General features: G+C 45.6%; 1 protein-coding gene across 5 annotated transcripts in view; it reads right to left on the reverse strand.

The window, feature by feature from the left end:
* The window catches only part of DPP6 (dipeptidyl peptidase like 6), an 842,266-nt gene that overhangs the window by 150,104 nt on the left and 664,617 nt on the right, over positions 1–27,545 (reverse strand). For all 5 annotated transcript variants that reach the window (XM_090047677.1, XM_090047678.1, XM_090047674.1 and 2 more), the window contains exon 7: positions 8,376–8,457. In XM_090047677.1, the coding sequence (XP_089903803.1) occupies positions 8,376–8,457 (82 nt within the window). The remainder of the gene's footprint in view (positions 1–8,375; positions 8,458–27,545) is intronic.

Below are 27,545 nucleotides of genomic sequence, written 5' to 3' on the forward strand. Positions count from 1 at the left end.
GATGGAGGTGAGACTGACTGGCTTGTAGTTGCTTAGATTCTCCTATAGAGGCATGTAGAGCATGCGGTGGCAGCAGGGTGGATGAGGGGCAATGGCATGCAGGTGTGTGGCTGCAGTGTCACGCAGGGAGCCGGCATGGGGGTCGTGGGCAGCAACCACCAATTGTAGCTTCTGGTCGCGAGATGGGGTGTGCTCCCTGCACCCTCTCCCTGCATGGCACCCTGCAGCCACACACCATGCCCCCTCATGTGGGTAGTGCCCACTGGCTGCAGCCGTGGGGCACGCATGGCGCACAGCGGGAGGCGGGGCGTGTGGGGGTGGCATGGCACGCAGCTGCAGGGTGCCACACGGGGGGCGGATGCAGGGGACACGGGCAGTGCCTGCTAGCTGTAGCATGCAGCACAGGGTGGGGTGCACCCCCCATACCTACTCACCACATGGCACCCTGCAGCCACATGCTATGCCCCCACCTACAGCATGCCCCCACCCGTACCTGCGCCTCACCCCCCACGCACGCCCTCCACCACACCCCAAGGCCATGTCCCATGCCACACAGCTGCATCACACCCCCACACCACCATGCCCCCATGCTCCATGCACCATACCCCGGTAATGCTCCCTGTGCCAGACAGCCATGGAGTGCTCCCTGTGCTCTGCCCACTCCCCATAACATGCCCTGCGGCCGCATGCTATCCTGCCCCTGCGCAGCCACATGCCATGCCCCCCCCCCACATGCCCTGCATGACTACAAGTAACTGGCTCGGTCTCTGGATCATTCTTCCCAGCATTGTACCTAGGATCCTGGCAGCCTCGGGGGAACTTCTAGTATTGGGCCCCCCTTTGCCAGAGATAATGATAATAATAATTTTTAAATTACCATTTTCAAGCCCCCTTTCTGTCTGGGCCCCAGGTGGCCGCCCAGGTGGCCCATCCCTGTATCCGGCCCTGATTGTTCCTCTCTCCTCTGAAAGCCAACAGAGCCATTTCCCTGTATTTCACATTTGGTGAAAAGGTTTTGTTTTCTTCCACAGCAAAAGCTCAGTAAATAACCATGAAATAAACATTACTTCACATAATCACTAATATTCTCTATCAGTGTCAGGAAGACATGGCTTTTGCCTGACTTACTCTTCCTGCACTGATCCTCACTGATCCAGCTGTGGTGCTAACAACACTGATGTGGAAAAGGATACTGGCATCATCAACAGACATCGTATCAATGATTTACTGGAGGATTTCCTCCTTGGGGCATGAAGGGCAAACGTATAGGGTGCATCCAGATGTGCGTGGACATTTGGTTCCCTGGGAATGACTAGCGGTGGAGCACTTTGCACCACAGCTACTTGTCCACAGGAAATGCCTGTGCCATGCGTGCTTTGGTGTGCAGCAAGCTGCCCCAGGTGGGGTAGGGGAGGCTGGGGCCAGCAACTGTGCTCACCCCAGCAGCCTTACCTGGGGTCCTGGGGGCCTCCGTGGGCTGCAGCCATGGTGATTCTGCTGTGCAGAGCCTGGCCGGCAGTGCAGTACTGCTCCAGGTGGCCTGGCTCCACTTTTCAGCAGCGCACGCTGCCCAAGCATCCGTTACTCCATTTTTTTTTCCCCCCATGGTTTTTTTTCCGACTCCTGGATAACCCAGAGGTCAAAAAAACCAGCGGAAAAAAACCCCAGTGCAGTGCATGCTCAGGCAGCGTGCCCTTGCAGCGTGGAGAACACCAGACGGTGAGGTATGTGGCGCTGCAAACATGTTTGCAGCGCCACATACTACATGACCGCGCTCATCTGGAGGCACCCACAAAGTTCACTGCTGCCAAAGGAAATGACAGCCATGTGCAATCATAGGGCATTGTGGACAACAAAGCACTAAAAAATATAACCCATTTTTCATGGAGTTTACAGGGAATATGGGCTTACCAAAATCAGTAGTAAAAGCAAGAGACAGTAAAGGAAGCAAGACTGAAAAAGGCTCTTCAGGAGAGTGTCCCCTAAAACATGCAGCTTGGTTCTGCTGCAAAAGCTGGCGCTAGCCCTGTAGGTCTTGAGTTTTAAAAGTAAAAGGTGGCTTTTCCCCCAATGACTAGAAACTTTAAGAACCTACTCTCAGGCCAAAGCATGCTGTCCAACAAACCAGGCCAGGCACTCAGTAAAGGTATGAAGTGTCCCACAAGGGACTCCACATGGCATCACTTTTAGGGCATGGGTGGAAAGAACTTGGACTGAATAGTCCATACTGCTCTTCTTATCTTCTTCGTGATAGAAGAACCAGGTAAAGGTTGCCTGCTAGGTCCTGAATTAACTCCTTCATGTTTCATGGCAAACGGGACTGCTCCTGCTATTAGGGAAGGGGTAACTTGTCTTTATATAGAAGGTGCAAACCAATCCAGAATAACTACATGCAGCCTACTGCAGCTTCCTATTGATTCAGATGTCACTGCAACAGAAAATGTGAGAGAACAGCTGCATGAAAAATGAATGAGGCAGGATCTATGCAATAATGCTGGAAACAAGTGCATCTACAGGAGTTATAGTCTCACTGCAGATCAAAAGCCCTGCTGGATTAGAAGCAATAACAGATGATTCAGTTACTCCTGTGAAAGAGGTCTTCCTCTTGCTATCTGTTCAGCATTTTTGCCTGGAACTAACCTGGACTGACAGGCATGAATTCAGGCAAGCACAAAACAGCTAATTAGAGGAGTCAGTCTGGTTTAGTTCCAGGTGCCATCATTTAACCAGCATTCTGTAACTGAAAAAGCCATATAAAACCCAGCTAGCCTGTGATCTATGCTACTGTGTTGAAATCATTCAATACAAGAAAAATTAAACAGGCAGATCCTGGCTTTTTGCAGAATCGTCTGTCATTCACATCTTCAGCACAGGAATGAATTCCGGTTTTGCTCCTAATTGAATTGCACTTTTTATGCAGCAATATCAATTACGGGGAGCTATTTACCAGCATTGCTGCTTATTGCTCAAGGGATGCAAGAACACTTTGACATGTGACTTGTTACTTCTTTTACCTGGCATAAATATTTTACTGAACTTGAGAATTCTTAGAGGATTTATTATTCCTTATCACACAATACCATGTCCATCATTGTTATTTATCTTTTCAGTGCCAGCTGCACTCTTGAAGCTGCACAACACACAAATATTAAAGACAAGGTCTGCCCCAAAGCACGTACAATCGAGAAGACCCATTGTCTTCTGCAGAAACAGAGATGAATTTGAACTATCTGGCATATCTGTACTATACTCCAGAGCTTCAGCAACATTTGGAAGATAAGTACAGACATAATCCCCTTTCCACATGTTTTGGACAGTTTGAAGAGGTGGTTGAAACGGTAAAAAATAGACTAGGCTGGAAGCCCCAGAATAAAATGTCCCTCTTCACTGCAGAATGAGTATTCTGACCAGAGAAAGGGAGAATTATTGGATTATAATGCCTGGCTACTGAGTTGTACAGAATTGTTTCCTCCTGTATCTGATCTGTAACCGTGAAAAATGCTTTTACCTTGTCAGTGCCAGCACATGTGAAAAGTACTTTTACCTTGTCAGTGCAGGCAAGCACTCTAAGCTCAGTAACCTTATTGTTGGTCCCTTAGTCCAGGTGGCGGTATCTGTATGTACAATTGATGGAAATAGTAAAAATCTGGGAAAGTAAAAGCTGCTTGCCAGCCGCATTTTCCTAGGTACAGCTTCCCTACCATGTATTCACACGGTGTGCCCTTTAACAGCAACAGCTGCTTACAAGTAAAATAGCACCAAGGCCCCAAGATGTTGCTATTAATAGGTGCAGGCTATTGCTTTTAAGTTAAAATGTTAAACTGGATGCATAAAAAGTTAGTTACTGAAATCCCTACAGGCACCTAGACAAAAGTGGCCTGATTTCCACAGTTTCATTCTCAAAGACCTTCTATTCAAGAGTCTAACTATGGATCTGAACTCACTCCCGGGAGGCGGCTGCACAAGCTCAGGGTTTGACTGTGCTGGAAGGGGAACCTACATTGTTGCTGTTCATGCTGCAGCTCTCCTGTGGATAAACCGAGGGTGCCACTCTCGCATGGTTCTCAGGCACCAAGTTCACCCAGAGTTTTATTACCCCTGTAGAGCCTTTTTGATGGCTATGCACTGCTTGAGATCATGGGGTCCAGCCCCCTGCTCCAGGCAGGAAAGATCAAGTGAGGTGTGTGTCCAGTCTCCTTTTGAAGATCTCCCAGGACTCACTGGGAGTTTATTCCAGAGTGTGGTCACATGAACTGTGAAGAAGTTTTTCCTTATATCCAGACTGAAACCTTCTAGGAGTTTATGACCATTACTCCTGGTTTTTCCCTGGTGTGCTTTGCTGAATACTTGTTCACCTAGCCCATTATGCTCTCCCCTGATATATTTGTAAGCTGCCACCAAATCCCTGCAAAGTTTTCTCTTTTCTAGGCTCAGCAGTCCCATATCTATCAGCCTTTCCTCATATGGCTTGCTCTTTAGGGCTCTAATCATACGAGTGGCTCTTCTCGGGGCTCTCTCAAGCTTCTCCACATCCTTCTTGATGTGTGGCACACAAAACTGGATGCAGTCCTCCAGTTGTGGCCTCACCAATGCCAAGTAGAGCTGGACAATAATTTCCTTCGTTTTGCTTGAGGCACATTGGTTGATGCATGCCAGCAAATTGTTTGCTCTGCTAACTGTAGCATCGCTCTCATATTCATTTTATGGTCAAGCTTGGGCTTGCTAAGTTACTTGTAGTTAAATGACATTTTATGAGCTGCACTTTTCTTCTCAGGCTCTTGAACTTAATGGGAAGGCTTTGTAGAGACCACAAGAGCGATTGGTCCAGGTCCCGGTATCGCTGAGTGGCAGCCAACTGCATTGGTTTTAAATTTTAGAAAACCGGGGGCAAAGCACTCATTTCAAGTGTCAGAAGTGACATGTGTTTGCGTTTGTAGCTCAAGCCCATTGTCTCAGCGCCACTATTTGCTCCATGTATATAGCTCTATTGGCACAGACAAGTGGGGAGTCCCAAGGACTTTCTAATCTCAAATGAACTGGTGACATAACAGGAAAAGACAAAAGAAAGCAAGGAAAAAGGGAACAGTGCTCTTGGGAGAAGATTTTTATAAAGGATGCAGACTGGTTTGCTTCTGCTTCAGATTTCACTTTTCTTCCCCTTCCAGTCTCATTAGGCATGCCCAAGAAAGTGCTGCCAGTGTTGAAGCAGAAGTTAGTGGCCAAAAGCTGCCCCTTGGAGGGAAGTGGGGGAGGGTGTTTAAAAAAATAGCTATGAAAAGAAGAAGCCTTCGAGGTCAAATTCTGTCCTGGCTCCAAAGCAGCACAAACCAGTTGGAAAGCTGTCCTAGTCAGGGAGACGCGCTGTCCTTTAAGGCAGGAAATAAGCAAGTAGTACAAAGAAAACATTACCCATTACCCCTTCTCTCCCAACACATGAAAAACAGGAGTGGGCAAAAGATGTGCTGTGAATAGGAGAGGAGAGTGGTCTCAGAGACTCTGGCCAGCACAGCACAGTAAAGCCAACTCTCATGAAAAAATCACAAGACTCCTGATTTCCAAGTCAAATTAGGTCTGACTCATGATCTCCTGATAGAGAGATCAAATCCTGGGATTTTGTCTTCTGGCATGTGTAGACAGTGCCAAGCTGGTAAGCCTTTGGAGAGGAAATGTGTCAACCATTTTGCAAAACAGAACAGGTTTTGGGTTCTAATAAGTTGCTTCTACGAAGGGAGACTCAATGATGTGACCAGAGAACTTCATCAGCGCAGACACCGATTGCACTAGGATGCAAATCACCGCTATGTACTGCAGCACTTTAGGAAGTGCCACTGAATAATGAGCGTGAATAAAGTGAATGCAATGAAAATAGAAGACAGTGCATTTAGAAGTGGTAAAGGGATATGCTGTTTCATGTAACAGATATGGTATTTTCACACATATAACCCTTTATCTTTCTCCATGAAGCCAGCTGGAGAAAACTGGGGTGCACACTGCATGCAAAGAAAAGGGCTCCCCACAGGTCTCATATTTTGGCAGTGGGGGTGAGGGCGGGAGGAGGGAAGGGACAAAATGGTAGCAGTGTTGGAGCACTGTGATTGCGCCCTACTGCCAGATATCCACACCTGTGGGGACCCCTCCACCCCCGCAACCACATCAGATCAGATTGGCATACAGGCTGGTCAGCAGTTTGAGTACCAGGTCTGACTGAGCAAACTGGGTCCAACTCCATGCACTGGCTCTACAGCCACATGCTGGGTTGGACCCAGGACACTGAGTCTGAGACTGCTGCTGGGTCAGACCTGCTGCGTAGCCCCATCACTGCTGTGCCATATTGGGTCTCCCCACGCAACCCCCAGGCTTGGAGACCTCAGACCCAACATACCAGCCTCCACTCCAAGGTAAGATTTTTTTTTCTTTCTTGTGTCCTTCCAAAAACAGAGTGCATGAGATATTTGGAGTGTGTTATACATGAGAAAATATGGTAGATACTTAAGAGAATAGCCTCACTTACACTAGCTAGAACAAGGTCTACCAAACCCAATGCTTCAAGGTATTAAAACCCTGAATCTGCTCTTAATGAGATCAATGAAAAAAAGCTCCAGTGATTTCAGTGGTACAGGGACGTCAGCCAACACAGGAAGACATTTCTCCTTGTGTTATATAATTGAACAGTTACAGCATGTGTTTAAGAAATACATTGTGCTTGGCTGTGACATAGCTATGTTCCCTGCTCTAAAGATGAATCTGGAGGAATTGCTAGCATTCAAAGAGCATAAGGCAGGTAATGACAGTATTCCTTCAGAACTGGACAATCTGCTAAGGGACAACTGCAGACACTTCCTTTGCCTGAAGAAGGGTGTTTGTACCCAAAACTCTGCAAGAAGATTTTTTCCAACTATTTTAGTTGGTCTAATAAAGGAGATCAGATTTTCCCAAAGAACCTTGTCCGCCTATGTCCTTAGACCAACATGGCTACAGCCAAGACCCAAGGACGAAGAGAGGCACTTGTGAACTACAGAACATCATTAGCACAATTCAGAGTCAACTTTCAGATTAGAAAATTGGAACTTCTGTTTTGCTTCCTTTGCTGAACTAAAATAAAGATCAAATGAATGCATGTGAGGAGGGGCAAGGGAGGGGAGGAATCTCTTATTGTTCTTCAAATTTCCTTAAAGGCAGTCTCTGATTACTGAAAGTATCTTTAAACATATGCCACCATACACTGTATATTATCAACTGTTCAAAAGTGTCCTTCGGACTCTGTAAGCTCTGCTGTTTCCAACAGAAATGACTAGTAAAAATGCTTAAAATAGGTTCACGTTTGTTATAAGATGGGTGAATTCCAAGATAGCAGATGACAGAATTGGTATTTCATGACTCTAATGGTGTGGAAGCCTTCATTCATGAGCAATGAAGAATCCATGATGGTTTTTGAACCAGAGTATGCCACTTGGGCTCCTTTTTTTTCTAACCCCTCAGACCCGCCTCACTATCTACCTATGTCCATTTCACAAATCATCATGGGCCAAATCTACTGCAAATCCAGTACAGCTCTGGACCCACTCTCCACGTGGACTGGCCAATACACATTAGTCTTCAACTGCAACATCCCTTGCTCCTCTGGGGATGGCCTCCCCCTGCCAACTGTGCCTAAACTTTTAACAGAGCTGCAAGTCTGGAGAAGCTTCAGGGAAGCAGAAATGTTATAAACCAGGTATAAAGCAGGTAGAAATAGAGAATTTGCCTCTATGCCCAACAGGAGAATCAGATCTATTATCTCTGATTGCCATTGACATATTGCTAGTTTCCTATATTTAAAAGAAAATCTGTTGGTTTGCCTTCCTTAAGATATAAATACACAACTTATATTTGTTAAAACAAGCTCTTTGCAGGTGCCATTAGAGATCAATTGATATAACTAGCCCTTTGCCCTTTTAGACACATGCAGAACTGAACATCAGAAGGGTCAAGGTAGGGTGGACCTAGACAACAGATAAAGTAAAGTAAAGCCAGTATGAGGTAAATATGAAACAGCCTTGGTGGCTTTTCCTATAAGTTACTTTTTTTTTCTTTTTCTTTTTTTTACTTAGCTATTTTGTATGGTGGGCCTAAGTAGGTACCTGCCCAAAATGCCAAAACACCCACACATCAAGGTCTCCACTTGTCTTAGTGAGTTGTGTGCTGACAGACTAGTGCATTGATGAATGCCCACTTTGAGGCCACAATGTCCAGGTCTGAATTAGTATTTTTCCATGATAGGAATGATGGGAAAAGACATCCACATGCCCTATGGGCTCCAAGAAACGAGATGAGGAAGAGTACCTCTTGAATTACAACAATTTTACAAACTCATTTGTACACTTAGATTTGCTTACCAGTTGCTGCCCTTTTGGACCCCATCCAGCATACTGCAGTTTGGCGTTGCTAACCTCAGGGGGATACAGACTCTGGGGATCCCTGCAAAAAGAGACACAAAGATTTCAGCCTCCAGAGTTTCATCCTTCAGACCTGAGCTGTTTCAGTTCGGAAGCTCTGCTAAGGGACAACTGCAGAAACTCCTTTTGCCTGAAGAAGGGTGTTTGTACCCAAAACCCTACAAGAAGATTTTTTCCAACTATTTTAGCTGGTCTAATAACGGCACTCATTTAAAATGTCTGTCTTTCAGCTGGAACCTGTCCCCACTCGCTCTTGAATGTCAATGGATGACTTATCGGTTAGTTAGCACCAGGCCAAATAACGAGTGTTGGCAGGATCAGGCCCTTAGCAGAGAAATTCTTTTGCTCATTAATACAAGACTTAAATACATTAGTTCCACCATTGATTCACCTAAGCCATAAGCATTAGTCAAGGGAAAGCAAACAAAATAATTATATTTATCAACACTTCCGAGATCCAGAGAGGATAAACAATAATTACTGTTCTGAAATATACTGCTATGAGAAAAAGATAATTTCATCTTCTTTGCTCTATGACTTTCCTGCCTGATAATTTTCCTTTGAATATGATGGCAGGAAGCTTTGGCATCTCTGTAACTGCCTCCTAAACAGATATGCAGCCTGGCTTTCAAGGGGAAAAAACTGTTATTAACACCCAATCTCTCATTCTGTTAAAAAAATAAAATTGAAATACTTTTCTTGTTCCTTCATCCATTACTTTCATTTTATAGAAGAACCTCAGCAAACATGGCAAATACAATCTAGAAGCAGGCCGCTTTTGTAAATGTCAGTGCTACATAATGTCACCTTGACGCACCTCAGGCACTGCACTCTTTCCAGCTCCCATTGTTTCGATGGTGTTTACTCTCAACATGCACAATTATTTTTGATATTCTGAAGTCACTTTATTACAAGCCTAATTATTTCTATAAAATACTACTCTACAGAAGAGAATACCAAGAAAGCTCTTGAATAGCACCTTTCGTAGCTGACCTCAAAGGCTTTAAAAAGGAAGGAAGTATTCTCACCGCCACATGGGGACAAGAAAAGCATGGAGAAGCCCAAGGATGCCCATTGGGCCAACAGGAATGCTGGGAACAATACCCAGGTCTCTTGGGAAGGGCCTACTAGAAAAGGAGAGCAGGGGCACAATTGTACCAGGCCCCTAAGCACAGCGGACCCCTAATGATGATGAGTATGGAATAGATCCAGAGATGGTTTTCTGTAGAAGGTAGAGGTAATAGGTCTTCAGAGATCCCATATTTCCTGTTGCCAAAATGGGAGGGCAGTTCCCTACTGGGACATACCAAGCCTCAAAATGTCTTTCACAGGCCTTGCTCCTGTGTTATACTCCAGTACACTATCCTTCTCGAAACATCCTATGTTCTGTTCCCCACCTTCAGAAGGGAATGAAAATGAAAGCAGTAATCAGACACTAGAAATTAAATGTATTTTGTTTCTAAGGCACCCTGTGAAACTGAGCAAATCCTTAGGGGTTAATGCTTTTCTTAGGCAAGAATCACCTTCCCTTCACAGGGCTTTTGCCAAAAGGCACCAGCCAGGAAGAGCTGTACAGCAAGTTTCTGCCCCCTCTTTCACAGGTGTGCAGTTGTGGGAAGGAGGAGGCTTTCTCTGGTGCCCCCGTTCTAGAAGACATCTAGGTGTGCTCTACCAGAAATGCCAGACACCAAAAGGAGGAATCATGTTGACAAAAGGGGAGGGGGTGTAGCTCTCTATGTGAAGGAAAGCTACATGTCCCTGCAAGCTGATGTTGGCGACCGGCATGGACAGCTAGAGACCCTCTGGGTAAAAAGTCGTGGGGAATACGGCACAGGGGACACAACGGTGGGAGTCTACTACAGACCTCCCACTCAAAGTCCTGAGCTTGACCAGGAGTTCGCCCAGGAACTGACTGAGGCTGCTTGCTCCAGGACCTTGGTTGTCATGGGTGACTTCAATTATCCGGACATCTCCTGGGAAGATCACTCAGCAAAATCCGAGCGGTCGCAAAGCTTTCTCTCGTGCGTGGATGACCTCTACCTGACTCAAGAAGTCTATGGGCCAACAAGAGGCAAAGCGCTGCTCGACCTGGTATTGGCTACGGGGGACGACCTAATTGGCGACCTAGTGATCGATGGGAAGCTGGGTGACAGCGATCACGAGCTGATCACCTTCACCATCCACTGTAAAGCTGGCAAGGCAGTCAGCAACACAGAAGTCCTTGACTTCAGAAAAGCTGACTTTGACAAGCTCAGGAGGCTTGTCAGTCAGGCCCTTAGGGACCATGACCCCAGGGAGATGGGAGTTCAAGAAGAGTGATTGCTTCTCAAGGAAGCGATCCTCAATGCACAAGCTAAATCTATTCCAACACGCAGGAAAGGCAGCAAGAAGGCACAGCAGCCCTCCCTGGCTCTCCAGGGACCTAGCGGACCTCCTACAGCTGAAAAGGAAAGCCTACAAAGGATGGAGGATGGGATTCACCTCCTAGGAGGATTATTCTGCACTGGTCCAGTCCTGCAGGGAGCAAACCAGGAAAGCCAAGGCTGCAACTGAACTCCAACTAGCTTCAAGCATCAAGGACAACAAAAAGTCCTTTTTCAGATATGTGGGGAGCCGGAGGAAAAGCAAGGACAACGTTGGACCCCTGCTAAACCAGATGGGGCAACTGACAACTGACGCCCAGGAAAAAGCCAACCTATTAAATAGGTACTTTGCGTCAGTCTTTCATCAGTCCCATGGGACACCCATGCCTGCTATGGGACAGGGAGATCCGGGTGATGGGGATCCCCTACCCTTTATAAATGCTGACCATGTGAAGGAACATCTTGAGAAGCTGGATACCTTCAAGTCAGCCGGCCCTGACAATCTGCACCCCAGGGTCCTCAAGGAGCTGGCGAGCGTCATAGCCCAGCCCCTGGCACGGATCTTTGAAAACTCCTGGCGCTCTGGTGTAGTGCCCAAAGACTGGAAGAAGGCCAACGTGGTGCCGATCTTCAAGAAAGGGAGGAGAGTGGATCCGGCTAACTACAGGCCCATTAGCCTGACTTCTATCCTGGGGAAGATCTTAGAAAAGTTTATTAAGGAGGCCATCCTTGAGGGACTGGCCAAGGATAACATCCTAAGGGATAGCCAGCACGGGTTTGTTGCAGGTAGGTCTTGTTTGACCAATCTCATTTCGTTCTATGACCGGGTGACCTATCACCTGGACAAGGGAGAAGAGATTGATGTCATATATCTTGACTTCAAAAAAGCTTTTGATCTGGTATCCCATGATCACCTCTTGGCCAAACTGGCTGCACCACGATCCACTGGCTTGGAAATTGGCTCCGTGGTCGGACCCAGAGGGTTGTAATTGATGGCAGTCACTCATCGTGGTGCCCTGTGACCAGTGGGGTCCCTCAAGGCTCTGTCCTGGGACCCATACTGTTCAACATCTTCATTAATGATGTGGACATTGGAGTCAGGAGTTGACTGGCCAAGTTCTCCGATGACACCAAACTTTGGGGCAAAGCATCCACGCCAGAAGATAGGTGGGTGATCCAGGCTGACCTGGACAAGCTCAGCAAATGGGCAGACGAGAACCTCATGGTGTTTAACACTGAAAAATGCAAGGTTCTCCACCTTGGGAGGAAAAACCTGCAGCACCCTTATAGGCTCAGCAGTGCTACGTTGGTTAGCACTACAGAAGAAAGAGACTTGGGGGTCATCATTGACCACAAGATGAACATGAGCCTGCAATGCGAGGCTGCGACTAGTAAAGCGACCAAAATGCTGGCATGCATCCATAGATGCTTCTCGAGCAAATCCCGGGACGTCATTCTCCCCTTGTACTCGGCCTTGGTGAGGCCGCAGCTGGAGTACTGCGTCCAGTTTTGGGCTCCATAATTCAAAAAGGATGTGGAGAAGCTTGAGAGAGTCCAGAGGAGAGCCAAGCGCATGATCAGAGGTCAGGAAAACAGATCTTACGATGACAGGCTGAGAGCCATGGGACTCTTTAGCCTGAAAAAGCATAGGCTCAGGAGTGATCTGATGGCCACCTATAAGTTTATCAGGGGTGACCACCAGGATCTGGGGGAACGTTTGTTCACCAGAGTGCCCCAAGGGATGACTAGGTCGAACGGTCACAAACTCCTGCGAGACCATTTCAGGCTGGACATAAGGAAGAATTTCTTTACTGTCTGAGCCCCCAAGGTCTGGAACAGTCTGCCAGCGGAGGTGGTTCAAGCACCTACATTGAACACCTTCAAGAGTAAATTGGATGCTTATCTTGCTGGGATCCTATGACCCCAGCTGACTTCCTGCCCTTTGGGCAGGGGGCTGGACTTGATTTTCTTCCGAGGTCCCTTCCAGCCCTGATGTCTATGAAATCTATGAAAATGAAGCACAGCGAAGTGTGAGCGTAACCAGAGACACGCCACTGACCCTCCTTTCCCTACCAGCCAGGGATCTAATTCTGGTGTTTGACGGAGTCGTACTCCTTTTAAAAGGTGCATAGCAGTGATAGTCAACCTTTTAGAGTAGTGGGCCAGGTCCTTGTGATCCAGCTGCACTGCAGGTCACCACCCTGGTGCAGGAAGTGGGGAAGAAGAGAGAGGCCAAGGAGGTGCCAATGTCAGAGGGAGCCAACGGGGAGAGGAAGAAAGCAGAGCAGGAAAGGTTGGTGAGGGGATCAGCAGAACAGTGCAGGGTAGAAAAGGGGACACGCCAGGCCAAACTGCTTGCTGGTGATCCCTTATGCTCTCAGCTGCATCTAGTCACCTCAGGGGCCAGATCCAGCCTACAGGCTGTAGATTTTGCGCTGCTGGTACATAGCTTTTGCTGCACCAGGGGCATTTGAACAGTCCTCCTCAGGCAACAGGCTTCCTGAAGTCGTTAGCGGCTGTTCTTCTCTTCTGTGGAGTTGCAGCCACATTTGTAAGGTATGGGGCACGGAGCAAGTGAAGGCTGCAATGCACCTTAGGTACAAACCTGCTCCTATGGAAACCAGTTCCAATGGGAATGGCTTTGATTCTTTTCATAGCTACATGCATTTGACGTACATGCCAGGAGCCAGCCATTTGTGTTAAGACTACTATGGTTACCTCAGCAGAGCATAGCCTATTGGGCTAAGTACAGACAGTCAAAAAGCCTAAGGCTGACTCGATTCAGTCTTTGCAGGTTAGTCTAAGATACACAGATTAAACTGAAACAGAAGTGAACAGACATTTACCGTTGATTTAGCAAATACAGCCACATGCCTAAACTAGCTGAGGCCAGAAGCCAGGGGTGCTAGAGCATGACTCTCTCATATGTAGCCAGCATGGGCTGTGTGTTCACTTCCTCTTCCTGCTGCCCCCCAAGGTGTCTAGGATTTACAGTCCAAAATCATTGCATCAGGACTCTGCAGGGTTGCTCATCATGTCCTCTTCCTGTTTCCAGGTGCCTCGGGGATTTGTAGTCCACAGCTGCAGCCAGCAGTAAGTTTGAGCAGGACAAGTGAGGTTTAACCCCCCTCCCTGGCCCCAGACTCCAGCCAAGGTTTGCCTGGGAGGGGGCAGTTCCCTCCCCCCTGAAGACTGGGCTATATCCACAGCCAGGCCTGCCCCCCGGCAGCCCTTTGTCAGCCAGCGCTCACTGCTCCAGCTAAGGAGCAGAGGGGCAGGACCAGCCCTGCTCTCTGGAGCAGACAGCACAGCCCAGCTCAGGGCTGGAAAGCATGCTGGGATGCTGGGGGACTGTGATTTAACCTGAACCAGGAAAGGGTCTGGGATAGAAGTTTCATAAACCAGTTTGATCCAAATCAGTTAAGTCTGATACTACATTCAACCAAATTTATTTTAAACCAGTTTTGGCCATTCTGAAACTGGTTTATGTGCACTGACCTTCTGTTCTGTTGCAGGCTTAAACTACTTTTTGATCGCTTAAACCGGTTTATGTGTAACTTCTGTCGCTAGCCCTGGTGTGGGGAAGACGACAAGCTGGTAAAGCAAAAGCCCCTCTCTTTCTTCCTCTTAGAAGATGTTTGTTTTAAAAATAGATATCTACTTAACTACCTGAAGGAACACCTCGACAGGCTGGATACCTTCAAGTCAGCCGGCCCTGGAGGTTTACACTCAAGGGTACTCAGGGAGCTGGCAAGCATCATAGCTCAGCCCCTGGCACAGATCTTTGAGAGCTCTTAGTGCTCTGGTGAAGTGCCCGAAGATTGGAAGAGGGCCAATGTGGTGCCTATGTTCAAGAAAGGGAGGAAAGTAGATCTGGCAAACTACAGGCCTATCAGCCTGACCTCTATCCTAGGGATGGTATTGGAAAAGATCGAAGAGGTCATCCTTAACAGACTAGCTGAAGGCAATATCCTGAGGGATACCCAGCATGGGTTTGTTGCAGGTAGGTCTTGCTTGACCAATCTCATTTCCTTTTATGACCAGGTGACTTATCACCTGGACAAGGGAGGAAGAGATCGACATCGTATACCTCAACTTTAAAAAGCCTTCAATCTGGTATCCCACGATCACCTCTTGGCTAAACTGGCTAACTAACTGTGGCCCTGACGTCACCATGATCCACTGGCTGGGGAACTGGCTCCGCAGTAGGACCCAGAGGGTGGTGGTTGACGGGAGCCAATCGTCTTGGTGCGCTGTGACCAGTGGGGTCCCACAAGGCTCTGTCTTAGGGCCTATACTGTTTAACATCTTCATCAATGATGTGGACATTGGTGTCAGAAGTGGACTGGCCATGTTCGCTGACGACACCAAACTCTGGGGTAAAGCATCTACACCTGAAGACAGGAGGTGATCCAGGCAGATCTAGACAGACTCATGATATGGGTGGACGAGAACCTGATGTTGTTTAATACCGAAAAATGCAAGGTTCTCCACCTTGGGAGGAAAAACCTGCATCATGCATATAGGCTCGGTAGTGCTATGCTGGCTAGCACTACAGATGAAAGGGACTTGGGGGTCATGGTTGACCACAAGATGAACAGGAGCCTTCAGTGTGATGCTGCAGCTAGTAAAGCGAGCAAAACACTGGCTTGCATCCATAGATGCTTCTTAAGCAGATCCCGGGACGTCATTCTCCCCTTGTACTTGGCCTTGGTGAGACCACAGCTGGAGTACTGCGTCCAGTTTTGGGCTCCTCAATTCAAAAAGGATGTGGAGAAGCTTGAGAGGGTACAGAGGAGAGCCACGTGCATGATCAGAGGTCAGGAAAACAGACCTTATGATGACAGGCTGAGAGCCATGGGGCTATTCAGCCTAGAAATGCCCAGGCTCAGAGGTGATCTGGTGGCCACCTATAAGTTTATCAGGGGTGTTCATCAGGATCTGGGGGAACGTCTGTTCACCAGAGCGCCCCAAGGGACAACAAGATCGAATGGTCACTAACTCTGCCGCGACTGATTCAGGCTGGACATAAGGAAGAACTTCTTTACTGTTCGAGCCCCAAGGTTTGGAACAGACTGCCACTGGAGGCGGTTCAAGCACCCACTTTGAACACCTTCAAAACACATTTGGATGCTTATCCTGCTGGGATCCTATGGTCCCTGCTGACTTCCTGCCCCTGGGCCAAGGGGCTGGATTCGATGATCCTCCGGGGTCCCTTCCAGCCCAAATGTCTATGAAATTTATACCTCTTAAATTGTGCAGAAGGACTGAAAAACTTCTGATGTTTGGTGAAGTCTAAAAAGCAATGCAAGATTGATGTCATTGCTTCTAAACCTTTTGATAAATACACAAGCAACAAATACAACCAATAAAATACTGTGCTGTGTGGCTGCAGGATTAAACCAAACATTTAAGGTAACTATTTTCAGTACTAAATCTCAGTTTAAGCTAGAGAGTTTTACTAGGTGGGGTGGCATGGAGGAGCAGAAGTGTGGATGAGCTTTTCTAAAAAGCTCAACAGTATCTGCAGGAAGTATGTAGGTACCTTCTGTACTTTGACAGGTAGCAGAAGACATTTCAGAGCTACACGACTAATTGCTTTGCCCAAGGTCCCATTGCAAGCCACTGGCAGAATGGAAGAATTGCACCCAGATTTCCTGAATCTCAAACTAAGCCCCTACCATATGGGTCAGGCTTCCCCTCTTAGCTGACATGATCCTATTGTTCTTCCTTCAGGGACTGCATAGAACTCCTTGTTTATGAGGGACTTACAGGAGCAGACAAAGAAACATTCAGCCCTAAACATATCCCTCTTGCACATGTCTGAGTTACTGCATTATCTCTTACGTGGACTGAAGGGAATTTTGTTTCAGTTTTAAAGCTGTCTTTACTCTCTCTCAAATGCAGGATCAGCTGGGTGGTGTGCTTCACGTGATACCACCGTGAGACAGCAAGAATGTCCTCCCTTAACAAGAATCAATTACCCAGCATAAAAGCACATCACTTCAGTGGACCTGGGTTAAACTGCAGGGTCCTGTTAGGCATTGGTCTACACTGGGAATTGCATGAGGTCACATATCCCCTTGAGGCATCAAGGAAAAGGGTTCAGTCCCTACTTTTATTTCTTTAGAAAAAATCTTTTTTTTCTGCCCTGGTATTTTAAACTTTGCATCCTTATTTAGATTTTTTAAGATACTCCCCAGACTCTCTAAGCTCTCTCTCTAACTCTCCTGGGTTTTCTGGCTGCTTTGCTCTGGTCAAGAATGATTTAAAGAAGTCATAATTTATGTTCACCTGCAACTCCCAGGGCACTTCATCACATCTGGAGCCTTGTGTCCACCCACATAAGGCTGGCCTGGCTGGCTTCAGCTTTCCTGGGCACTACTCAACCTTTGATAACCCGGGGAGGCTCCTAATTGTATCCTTGGCTGTCTCTGACTCCTCCTTTTCCTAATCCCTTTTGTATCTTCTCCCAAATATAGCATTTTTATAGGTCATCTAGGCCTCTGTGATGATCCTATGCTCCAGACAGCTGCAAGTAATTAGGCCTTGCTGTTTTTATCAGAGCCGTCCCTTGTGACATCTTTTGTACAGAATATTGGCCTGAAACTGGACAATTTTGGAAGCAGTCTTCACGCACCTGCCTATTACTTAGTTCATTCAACATTTGTCTCATGAACTTCTTCTATTACATCTTTATATTTTTAATAATACACTGCCCTTTTCAATAACCAAACACTCTGTAGTTGATCTTCATTTATGAAATCACTAGTGAACAGCCACAGAGTGTTGCTCTTGCTTCTTTTGTTGCTTAAAATACTGATTGAATTTAGTGCTGTGGAAATGAGGGAACAAAAAATGAGCAGTTTTGAGCCAGACGTGCACAGCAGCAGGTGCTCTGCAAACCTCCCCAATGCCTTTCAGACCTGACTGCTATTCTAGGATTATTTCTCTGGAGCAGAGACTGCTAAATTGTTCCAAATAGGGTGATAGGAATAACAAACAGAACGGAGCATAATATTTATCTGGGAAATGTCTCCATCTGTCAATCTTCCTGTTTTCCAGTTCATAAAACTTCATTAGACTAGAAAAATGTAATCATGAGGGTGAAACCTTGTGCCAAAAAAAAAAGTCTCCACTCAAATTTTCTGAAAAAGGAAAATTCCAAAGTTGTGAAGGTAAATCAAGCTATTCTGCTCCAGCTTTCAGTACTGTAAATCTGACTTGTGATTTCGATCTGATTTAAACTGAAAAGCAGGGGATGAGGATCTAGTTAATTAACCCTTCATACCAATTCTCCATTTTCTTATCTGCCAAAAAGTAGCAGGTGATTAACAAAAGAGTGCTTTATTTACAGGGAATCTCTCTTTTTGTGGAAATTTTGACACCCCTATACTATCTCCCTCTTTATTTTTTATGCTGATAGAAACAAATTTCTTTCAGAGACTGCCATGACAAAGTGGTCTGGCTTCATACATAAGTACAGCTTAACAACAAAATGAGGAACTTTACACTCCAACCCAGCATCTTTAAAGAGCCAATGGGACTCTTTAGCCTGGAAAAGCGCAGGCTCAGGAGTGATCTGATGGCCACCTATAAGTTTATCAGGGGTGACCACCAGGATCTGGGGGAACGTCTGTTCACCAGAGCGCCCCAGGAGATGACAAGGTCAAATGCTCACAAACTGCTTCAGGACCGTTTCAGGCTGGACATAAGGAAGAATTTCTTTACTGTCCGAGCCCCCAAGGTCTGGAACAGCCTGCCAGCGGAGGTGGTTCAAGCACCTACATTGAACACCTTCAAGAGTAAATTGGATGCTTATCTTGCTGGGATCCTATGACCCCAGCTGACTTCCTGCCCTTTGGGCAGGGGGCTGGACTCGATGATCTCCCAAGGTCCCTTCCAGCCCAAATGTCTATGAAATCTATGATCTAAAAGGCAACAAACAAAAAACAGACAGTATTTTAGGATGCCAGTCTGAAGCTAAAATACAGTTTGGCTGCATATAAAGCCATGTGTTAGGCAGGTAATCCTCTGTTTCTAAAAGACAATTCCATCTTGAGAATGTGCCATTTTAGTTTCAAGTGTAAGGGAACAGAAAGGTGACAATATGATGGGAAATTGTGTACAAATGCTGTTGATGTAGGCAAATATTGGAGTAATTTACAGGCTCTGGGTATTCTGGAAAATAAGCCATAGACAGAGGAGTAACTAGAGCTAAGTTAGGAAAACAACACGTTCTGAAATGAACTCTTTGTGTACTCTCGGAGGTTTCGGGAGTTCCTTGCACCGCTTCCAAAAGCATGGCAAGTATCTAATAAAAATGATTTCAATAATGTACGCAAATGAGTGTGGGAAAATGGAAGAAACAGCAGGATGTGTGCTGGAAAGACAAATGTGTCCCCAGCTAGGACTGAATGAATCAAAAAAGGCAGCCCTGTCGAGGCACAAGAGCTACAACTCTCTGAAAGATCAAATCTGGGTCTAGACATGAGCTTAGGGGCTTCATACTCCCTTCTAATTAATAAGGAAAAAAATCCCAGACATATTTCTAAACAAAGATAGAGAGAATGATGCAAGGTATAACTACCATGAGAAAAGAAGGACAATATAGAACCAGGAAGGTTATCACAGTTAAAACTGTGGGTGTCTGGAATATGAAAAGCAAGATGGAGCACAAAGGGCATTGCAAGTACCCAAAGGACTGGAGCTAGTGAAGTGGAAGGAGAAGGCAATGCTTTTGGAGAACAGGGATGTTATTTCTGAGAGAAGAAAAAGGCACTGTAAAATAATCAGATGACTTGGTTATTTCAGTGCTCACCAAACAGGAGAGTAGACAGATGTTAGAAAGAGAAACACTTCCCAGGAGATGCACAGAGAGCCACAGTGAGACACAGGGAAAAAATACTGCAGGGAATCACAGACAGATACACAGCAGACCAGACACACAAGGACTCAGGCTGTCTGAAATTGCAGCTCCAGGAATCCTTGTCGTAAGGTTGAGGTGACATTTTAAAAAGATAGGGAAACCGTCTCCGAGTTCCTTCTCTTAAATATATTTTTGTTTGTAGGCTTGCCCGCCTTTCTTCCCCACATCTCTGCCCTCCTTCCCAGTGCTTTCCAATGGTCAAAGGAAGAAGCAATGAAAAGAAATCAAAGTAATTAAGAGCCTGATCAGAGACACAAGCAGATCTTTAGAGCAATCATAAAAACAACCCACAACACCATGGATTTTACCTACTAGGCAGTGAATTCCCTGGACACCAAGCAGAAAACAAAAAATATTGGACTTCTAAACAAAGCTTTCCCTGACATAGGGAAGAGTCAGTTAAACTCAGCTAGCAACATAAGGTGCTAGCTAGCTGGTCTATTTGATCACTGTCTATCTTTGTATTTAAAGCCTCCATCAGTGTAATATTTGGTTCCAGGCCATGCACAGTCTTATAAAATACTAATACAGCTTGACGATCAATCACTGCACAGAGCAGGAGCCAGTGGACATCTATTGGGACTGATGTAACACGATGTTACAGGCCTGTCTGTTGCAACTAAAAATCCAGCAGAGACTGGTAAAAGGTAAAGAGTTACAGTAACTCCATATGGATGATGCTGAGCCAGTGAGGCATCTCTGAGTAAGCATCTAAGAAGGATGGAAATTGTCCTTAGCTTGCTTACAGGGACTCAAAAACGAAGATCTATGACCTTGCTAAATCCTAATGACAACATTTCCCCCCATTTTTCTTGCACTTTTTTCTTCTGCTGGAGTTGTATCAATTCTCCACTGAAAGGGACAGTGAAGAAGAAATAGCGTCCAGGTGACAAACTCAACAACTTATGGGTGACTTTCCCTTACTGGTGTTCAACTCTATAGAAATTTTGTAGACATCTGGTCTAAGAGCTTCATAAAACAGGAGGACTCACTTTCACTGGGATCAGCAGGCTCTCAGATTAAGGCTAGAGAGCGGAGAAGTAAGTATAAAGTCCTAACCTCTCAATGATACCCCGAGACGTAGAACAGAAGTTTTTGAGGAGTAGGACTGTGCAAAAAGCCATTCATTAACAGCAGCTACATAAGACCATCTCCCCAAAATAAGAAAAGAGGAGGCAACAACAGAGAGTAGGAAAAATCTGACATCACAGCTGCACATTTAAGAAACAGCCTCTGAAACATCCCAGGAATAACAAGCTTTGTTTTTACACCTCAGCCAAAAAGATATGACAGCCAGCAGACAGCCTGAAAAGTAACCTGTGTCATCAATCATTTTAAAAAAGAACGTCCTGTGCCCCCCAAATAGTCACTCTTCAGGGAAAGATTTGACCCCTTTCCCTGCCCCACCTCTCATCCCATTCCCTTCATGGCACAATTCCTCAAAATGATTCATTCTGCCAGCCATCAAGAAAACTGTTCAAGAAACACTGCCTTAGAGATTTCTACTCAAACAACCTTGTCTAGCTTGCAAAATCTAATGAGATCATAGCACACAGAGGCAATGCCTGCAGAGACTGATCTGGGTTCTCGAGATATCAGATGAGATACGATTGAGATCCTGCTTGCACCGAAGTCAACAAAAGTGCTCTCCTACACGCTGCGACTTCAATGGAAGCAAAAATCACCTTCTTTCTTACAGGAAGACATCAATTTCAGGGCTTGTCTGTGTTAATCTATCATCTTGTACTACTGGGTTTCAGATAAACGAGAGCACCTTGGTAGTTCCTGCATCATTTAGAAGATGCAGATTTAATTTCTTCTCCCTGAGCAGGATAAGGCAAACCTGGATGGTAGCATGCCTGCTTTTTTAGGGATGCTGAGATGTACCTTCCTGTTAAATGCCCCACTCCTACACTAACTAATCTATCAGTCAAAAGATATTAAGAGTCATCATTACCAGCCTGTCATCACTGCTAGACAGTGCTACAATTAACTAGTTTTAGATTCATTTTAAACATGATTTATGAAACATACTTTATTTAGGAGAAACAACATAGCAAACCACTTTTACCAGGCTGCCACATAAAGAAGCACTGAAAACTCAAGTATACCTGCAATGGAAAATCTCCATACGCGGGACTCGAGTGCGAGGAACAGTCACATGGCCGTTCCCTCGAGGCGCTGATCTCCCTCCTCAGACTTGCGGAAATGGAAGATGAGGCACCTCCTGTTCCATTTCCTTTTCTCTTCTTCCCTAGTCCTGGACAGGTGACTTGTAAATACAAGGTCTGTGCCAAGGAGTGAAGGGAGGGAGCAGAACTGGTGTAGATACATATCCTGCCTTGCTTCCCATTTTGCTATCCTGGGGCCACATTATATTTTGCCCTGACGCCCTCTCACTGTGGTGGCAACCAGGGAATTCCCTAGCTGAGCAGTACTGGGGAAATCACGCAGAGAGGAGACGTGAGAGCAAAGCCTGTGAACCACTCTGAGATGAGCTGCACTGTGTGTAGCTGTGGCAAAAGACAGAGCATCTTCATCTCCCATTAAAATGGATGGCAGTGGGGAGGTGTTAGCACCCAGCGAGGTTGCAACATCTTTCTATAGACCACCCGCCCCCCCATCTGTGTTCTGCAGCGCACTGTGCACACTCACCATGCCATGTAACAAAACAATCCTGCATCACAATTTGAAATGCGTCGCACCCCTTCGTTAGCTTATCAGAGCCGCAAGCATTAACACAGCTCATAGGGGAGGCTGCATCCACTCTAGGGGAGCAGCCAGCTCAGAAACAGTCTCCTGGGGAAAGGCATCCTAGTTTGTTTCAATTTAACAAAAATCCCGCAGCATCTTGTACATCAACACAGCTAAAACAATTGAACAAATCCCACCTACAGACTCACTTGCATCATCCCCTTCTATTTCAGGGTGTGTAACGCATATAAACAGAGCAACGGGAAGGCTTTGACAAGCACCGCTGCTGGCCTGTTTTATGTTCTACAATTGCACCGTGATCTAATCTAGTCTCTCTTTTTCATTCTACCTTTTCTTTTCTTCTCTCTATCTGTGGCCTGCGTATTGTATTGAAAAGTTTTAGTAGAAATAAAAAAAAAAAAGCCAAGCAAAGTCCAACCTTCTGGGTTGTCAGTACAGAGAAATGCATCGACCCTACAGAGTCGTGTGATATTTGGCAGTTGAATCTTGTCCAGGACAACACGGAAAAGTTGCACCTCAAAGGCAAAGAAATCTCAGCAAAGCTGAGCTGAGTTCCCAGTTGGTGGGGGGCTGTTCATCCTGGAAAGGAATTTAATGGCAATCCATCCATTGACTTTAAAAAGTGCTGGCTCAGACCCACATGACAGGAGAATTGGTCTCACACCTTTATTTTTTCAAACACTTCAGTCTGATGATGAGCAATAAGCTATTAACCTTTGTGACAAAGCTACGAGGTGGTTTGCTGGGCTGCTCCCTGCTAATCCATTAGCATCTATTTCTAGCTATTCATTATTAAGGTTTATTCCCTCCCAGGCACAGCAGTCATTATTTCAATCCTAAATGTCACATTTTCCCACTGAGGGCCTATTACTTGTGGTTATCATCATGTGTGCTTCTCAAGTGCCCTCCCTCATTGTATCTGACTTCAACACAAGAAGGCACAAGACGATTTGCTCTGTTATGGAGAGAATGAATATTTCCTATTTACAAGTCATGTGCAGAAGATAGATAGTGAAGAAGATAGACCTACTGTAGGGGTGAGCAGGGACTGCTCAGAGGAGATTACATAGTGTGGAGGGGGATTTCTCCCTAGCTGTTTACATGAGGGCACCAATTCAACCTGCACTTGGAAGCTGAATTTCTTTTGAACTGGATGCTGCTTTGGTGAAACGCGTTGGTGGCTGAAATGATGGCAGCCTTCTTGTTAAGGGGAAAAAAAATGAAAAAACCACTCAGGTAATAATTTGGCCAACCAGTAAAGGGCTCACACAGGCAAGTGAAATCAGCTGAGATACTCCCACTAACTTTAAGGGGCTTTAAAATCAAGCTCTTAACCCAATGTGTTTAGCCAGGGAAGGGATGAGATCATAGGTTAATCTTCTGCTCTCAGGAATAAAATAGAATAAAATAAAATAAAATAAAATAAGCATCCTGCAATACAAAGGTGCTGTTATTTGAGTGATGTAGTAGTGTGTGGCACTTTGTAGCAAAGCTCCCTGAGCTCCCCATATAAATTACATTTAAAAGGATAATTGAATTGATGGCAGTGGTTACTAAAGAAATGGTGGCAGGGATGGAGAATTGATGACAGTGATAGTGGAGTGCAGTTTTTTGGTATACAGAGGAATGTATTGGTTGGCTGTACATCACTGTTACTAGCTTTTCTCCATCCAGTTTTCTGAGGAGCTACCTAGCTTCAGGGAGTGGCTGGAACAGAGAGAGAAAGAGAGAGAAACCACTCATTTCCTCTAGTTAAAATCCAACTGGCTGAAAAAAGATGCAATTCCGTAAGTATACGCTTCACTTCTATAGCACCTATCCTGTAAGGGTCTCAAAGCAATTACAAGCATTAATGAGTTGGATCTCATACATCATCTCTATGTGGTAGCAAAACTGCTGTAACCTGTTTTAGAAGTGTGGAAACTGAGCTGTAGAGAAACTACGTTCCTCGTCTAGGTTTCCAGGTGCCCTACAGCTGGAACGGGGTCGGCCAACCAGAAGGGAAAGGGATCAGAGGCATTCTGGAAGTCATCTACAGCAAAGCCAGGAACTGAATCTATTTATCTTATTCTCAGTGCTCTTATAATTTATTTTAGTCTTGAGACAACTATTAAATAATGTTTCTCTCACGAGAAACATGGCCTGTTACAAGAAAGTCTTGCTCTCTTCCTTAGTGCTTTGCAAAGAGATTTTGTGAATTTCTGTTTTCTGGCTTGATAAATGCAAAGTCTTGGTTAAGCCTTTTTTCCCCCCCATTTATTTTATTGTCTTTCCTCTGAATTGTTGGTGTGAGAGAGGAAGTTACTGAACACTACGGAGAGCCGTGCGGAGAAATCTACACGTGTTGCTTTGAAAATTTACCCAGAAAATTCGCTGTTATCTAGTGTATATGGGCCTCGACTACATATTTTGCATTCTGTCCAAACTGAGAGCTTCTGTAAATGTAAATGGGAGTTCGGTTTGGGGGATGAGCCCTGAATATATAATGCAATTCTACAGCATGGGGCAGAGGGGTAAAACTCTGCTCCAGGATTGCACCTTGGAGACACGGCGGCCAGATTACACATGGTAAATTGGAGAATAAGCGCAAGTCTTGCAGAGCCCTTCATCTCCAGATACAGTTCAATCAGTAGCAGAAAAACTACCAAATCTTTATCTCTCTGCTGACCCAGTGAAACATATCTGGAGGTTTAGGCTGTTTTCTCCTTATATGGCATCCCAGCTTAATATGGTAACATAATGGTAGCAGTCCATTGCTTGGAGGGCAGTAATCATCAGAAGTCCTGAAGTATAACTATTAGGAAGCTTAACGGACTGCCCATTGTATGCTGAATTCTAAATTAAATTTAAAAAAGGACAGCTGAAGAGCGGGGTCTTCGAGGCCATTGTTAAGGTGCCGCGTATATGTAGTCAGCAAAGGAGTGATCAGAAGTTACATTTTCCCTGGGTACTGCCATGCCCAACTAAAGCAGTAATCCAACTACCGCAGCAAACTGTGTCCAGCAGCACGTCTCCAATAGCCCTTGTCCAAGAGGTAGGGGGATGAAACCCTGCAGTCGATACTCATCAAATAATCCCCTCCCGGCCACTCAGGAGACCTGGGTTTTATCCCTGCTGTGTGACTTTGATTAACACACAACTTTGCTCTGTGCCTTCATTTCCCCATATATAAAATAGGGGTGATAGGGTCTTTTGGATCTAAGGAACCCGAGCTCTACATGAGAGATTTTTTTAAATAATCCATAGGGGTCCCTGTGGATAGGACAAGAAAGCATCTACACACAGTCTATTAAGCACTGCTGCTGCTTTAATGGAACAACTGGTCCCACCCAGAAGGAGCTGTCAGGGTAAATGTACCACAACCTAACAAGAAAGAGGGAACAGTTTGACAAGCAGGTAGGTACATCTTCAACCCGTGGGCCTCATTCCAATACCTTAAACAAATTAGCTACTTCTCCCCTTTTACTGGGAGATTTGAATCACTAAATCGAGCTGGACTGGATTCAATGCAGGAATGTAATGGGCTCCAAGTAAAGAGCAAAGCAATTTAAGATCTTTGGACCACACGGACACGCGGCCCACTAGGGATCAGTCATGGTGAGGAACTCTGGCAAGCAGAATCTCTCCTTCCCAGACCTACACACCAGAAGTCTGTAGAGAAATGAACAAGTAGGGACATCTTTTCCTTCTGGACTTGTAGAACAACTAGCAAAATGGGGACCTGTGTTTGGTACTGCCTAGCAAATAAATAATAATAAAAGGTTGCCCATGACAACTTGGTAAGTGAAATCATTTTCCACTACACACTGTGGAAATACAGTCTAAAATGCCTAGACCTGTTCAAAACAAACACCTACCAGCAGGTACCCTGAAAGAACTCCATTAAGGAGAAAAGCAAGGGTGGTGAATTTGATACACGGTGCGCTGTACTATACAATATCCAACTTCGCAAAACTAAATCCGCTAGATGGCACCCAAGATCAGCATGAGCTTCAACGCTCCCTCACTCCTGCTTGGAAAAAAAATGGGTAAGACAAACTTTCAGCTGTGTTGCGAAGTCATTTTTGTTTCACTCATAAAATATGACGACATTTAGAGACCCTAAAATGGTCTCTTTGTAAAAAACAAAAAAACCCTGAATAACAACACAAGTTTGTTACCAGCTACAGCAATCTGAAGAGAAATTTAGCAAAATCTATAGATTTTTTGTTACCTTGGTTCTATAAAAAACCTCCCAAAACTGTGCAGGTTTGACATAATGGGGGAGGACTGAAAATACATGGAGTGTCTGCGAGGATTTATAGCTTTATCTTTAACTTCAGCCTTAGTCTTTGTTTTCAAGTTAAATACTCCAGGTTTCTCTCTACTGCCAGGGGTTACATGCTTACAGAAGCCTGCCACTCTTACACATGAAATACGTTTCAAATCCTTCCACAGGGACACTCACAGAAATGAGAGCTCAGGGATTTGAACATCCGACAAGCTGTCTGCCCATGTAGTGAACTGACCAGTGCAGTATCAGTGGAGATGAGCCCAACCTCAGCTCCTCCGCAGAAAACCCCAGAAAACTCAGCTCCAGATTTAAATCTTGGTGGCTCAGGTCTGTTTCTACTGCATACATGCATAATTAGTGGGAGCCTGGTAAAAAGCAGCAATTTACTTTTAAAAAAGGAATGTATAAAGAGAATTAAATGAAAGTGATTTTTTTGAAGTAGAGCTCAGATTAATTGGCTCCGTTAGCAGAATTAGGAGTGGGCTAGTGGGGCACCAGCTGTAGGCACAGACTCAGACGGGGTGCAAAGTGATAGCACCCCCATGAAATCTGTATCATGACAGTGGCAGCAGGTTAGGGGGACACCCTGCCACTGCATTAGCAGCAGTTAGGACAGGTAAGACTGACAGGCATCCCTTCTCTTGTGCTCCTGCACTCAGCAGCACCTCCCATTCCTCTGTGGCAGGGTTTTGCCCATGGCATAAAACTCGCTGGTCACACCTCCGATTGGCTCTCTTATTAGTGAGTCTCAGCCAAGGAAGTCAAGGGCTGAACTTGCATGCTGAACACCTACCCCTCTCATCAAGAAAGATTACTGAAAAGTAGTGGTG

The sequence above is a fragment of the Crocodylus siamensis genome, chromosome 5 (genome assembly GCF_052110815.1).
Source record: "Crocodylus siamensis isolate JL-2025a chromosome 5, ASM5211081v1, whole genome shotgun sequence".
Lineage (NCBI taxonomy): Eukaryota > Metazoa > Chordata > Crocodylia > Crocodylidae > Crocodylus > Crocodylus siamensis.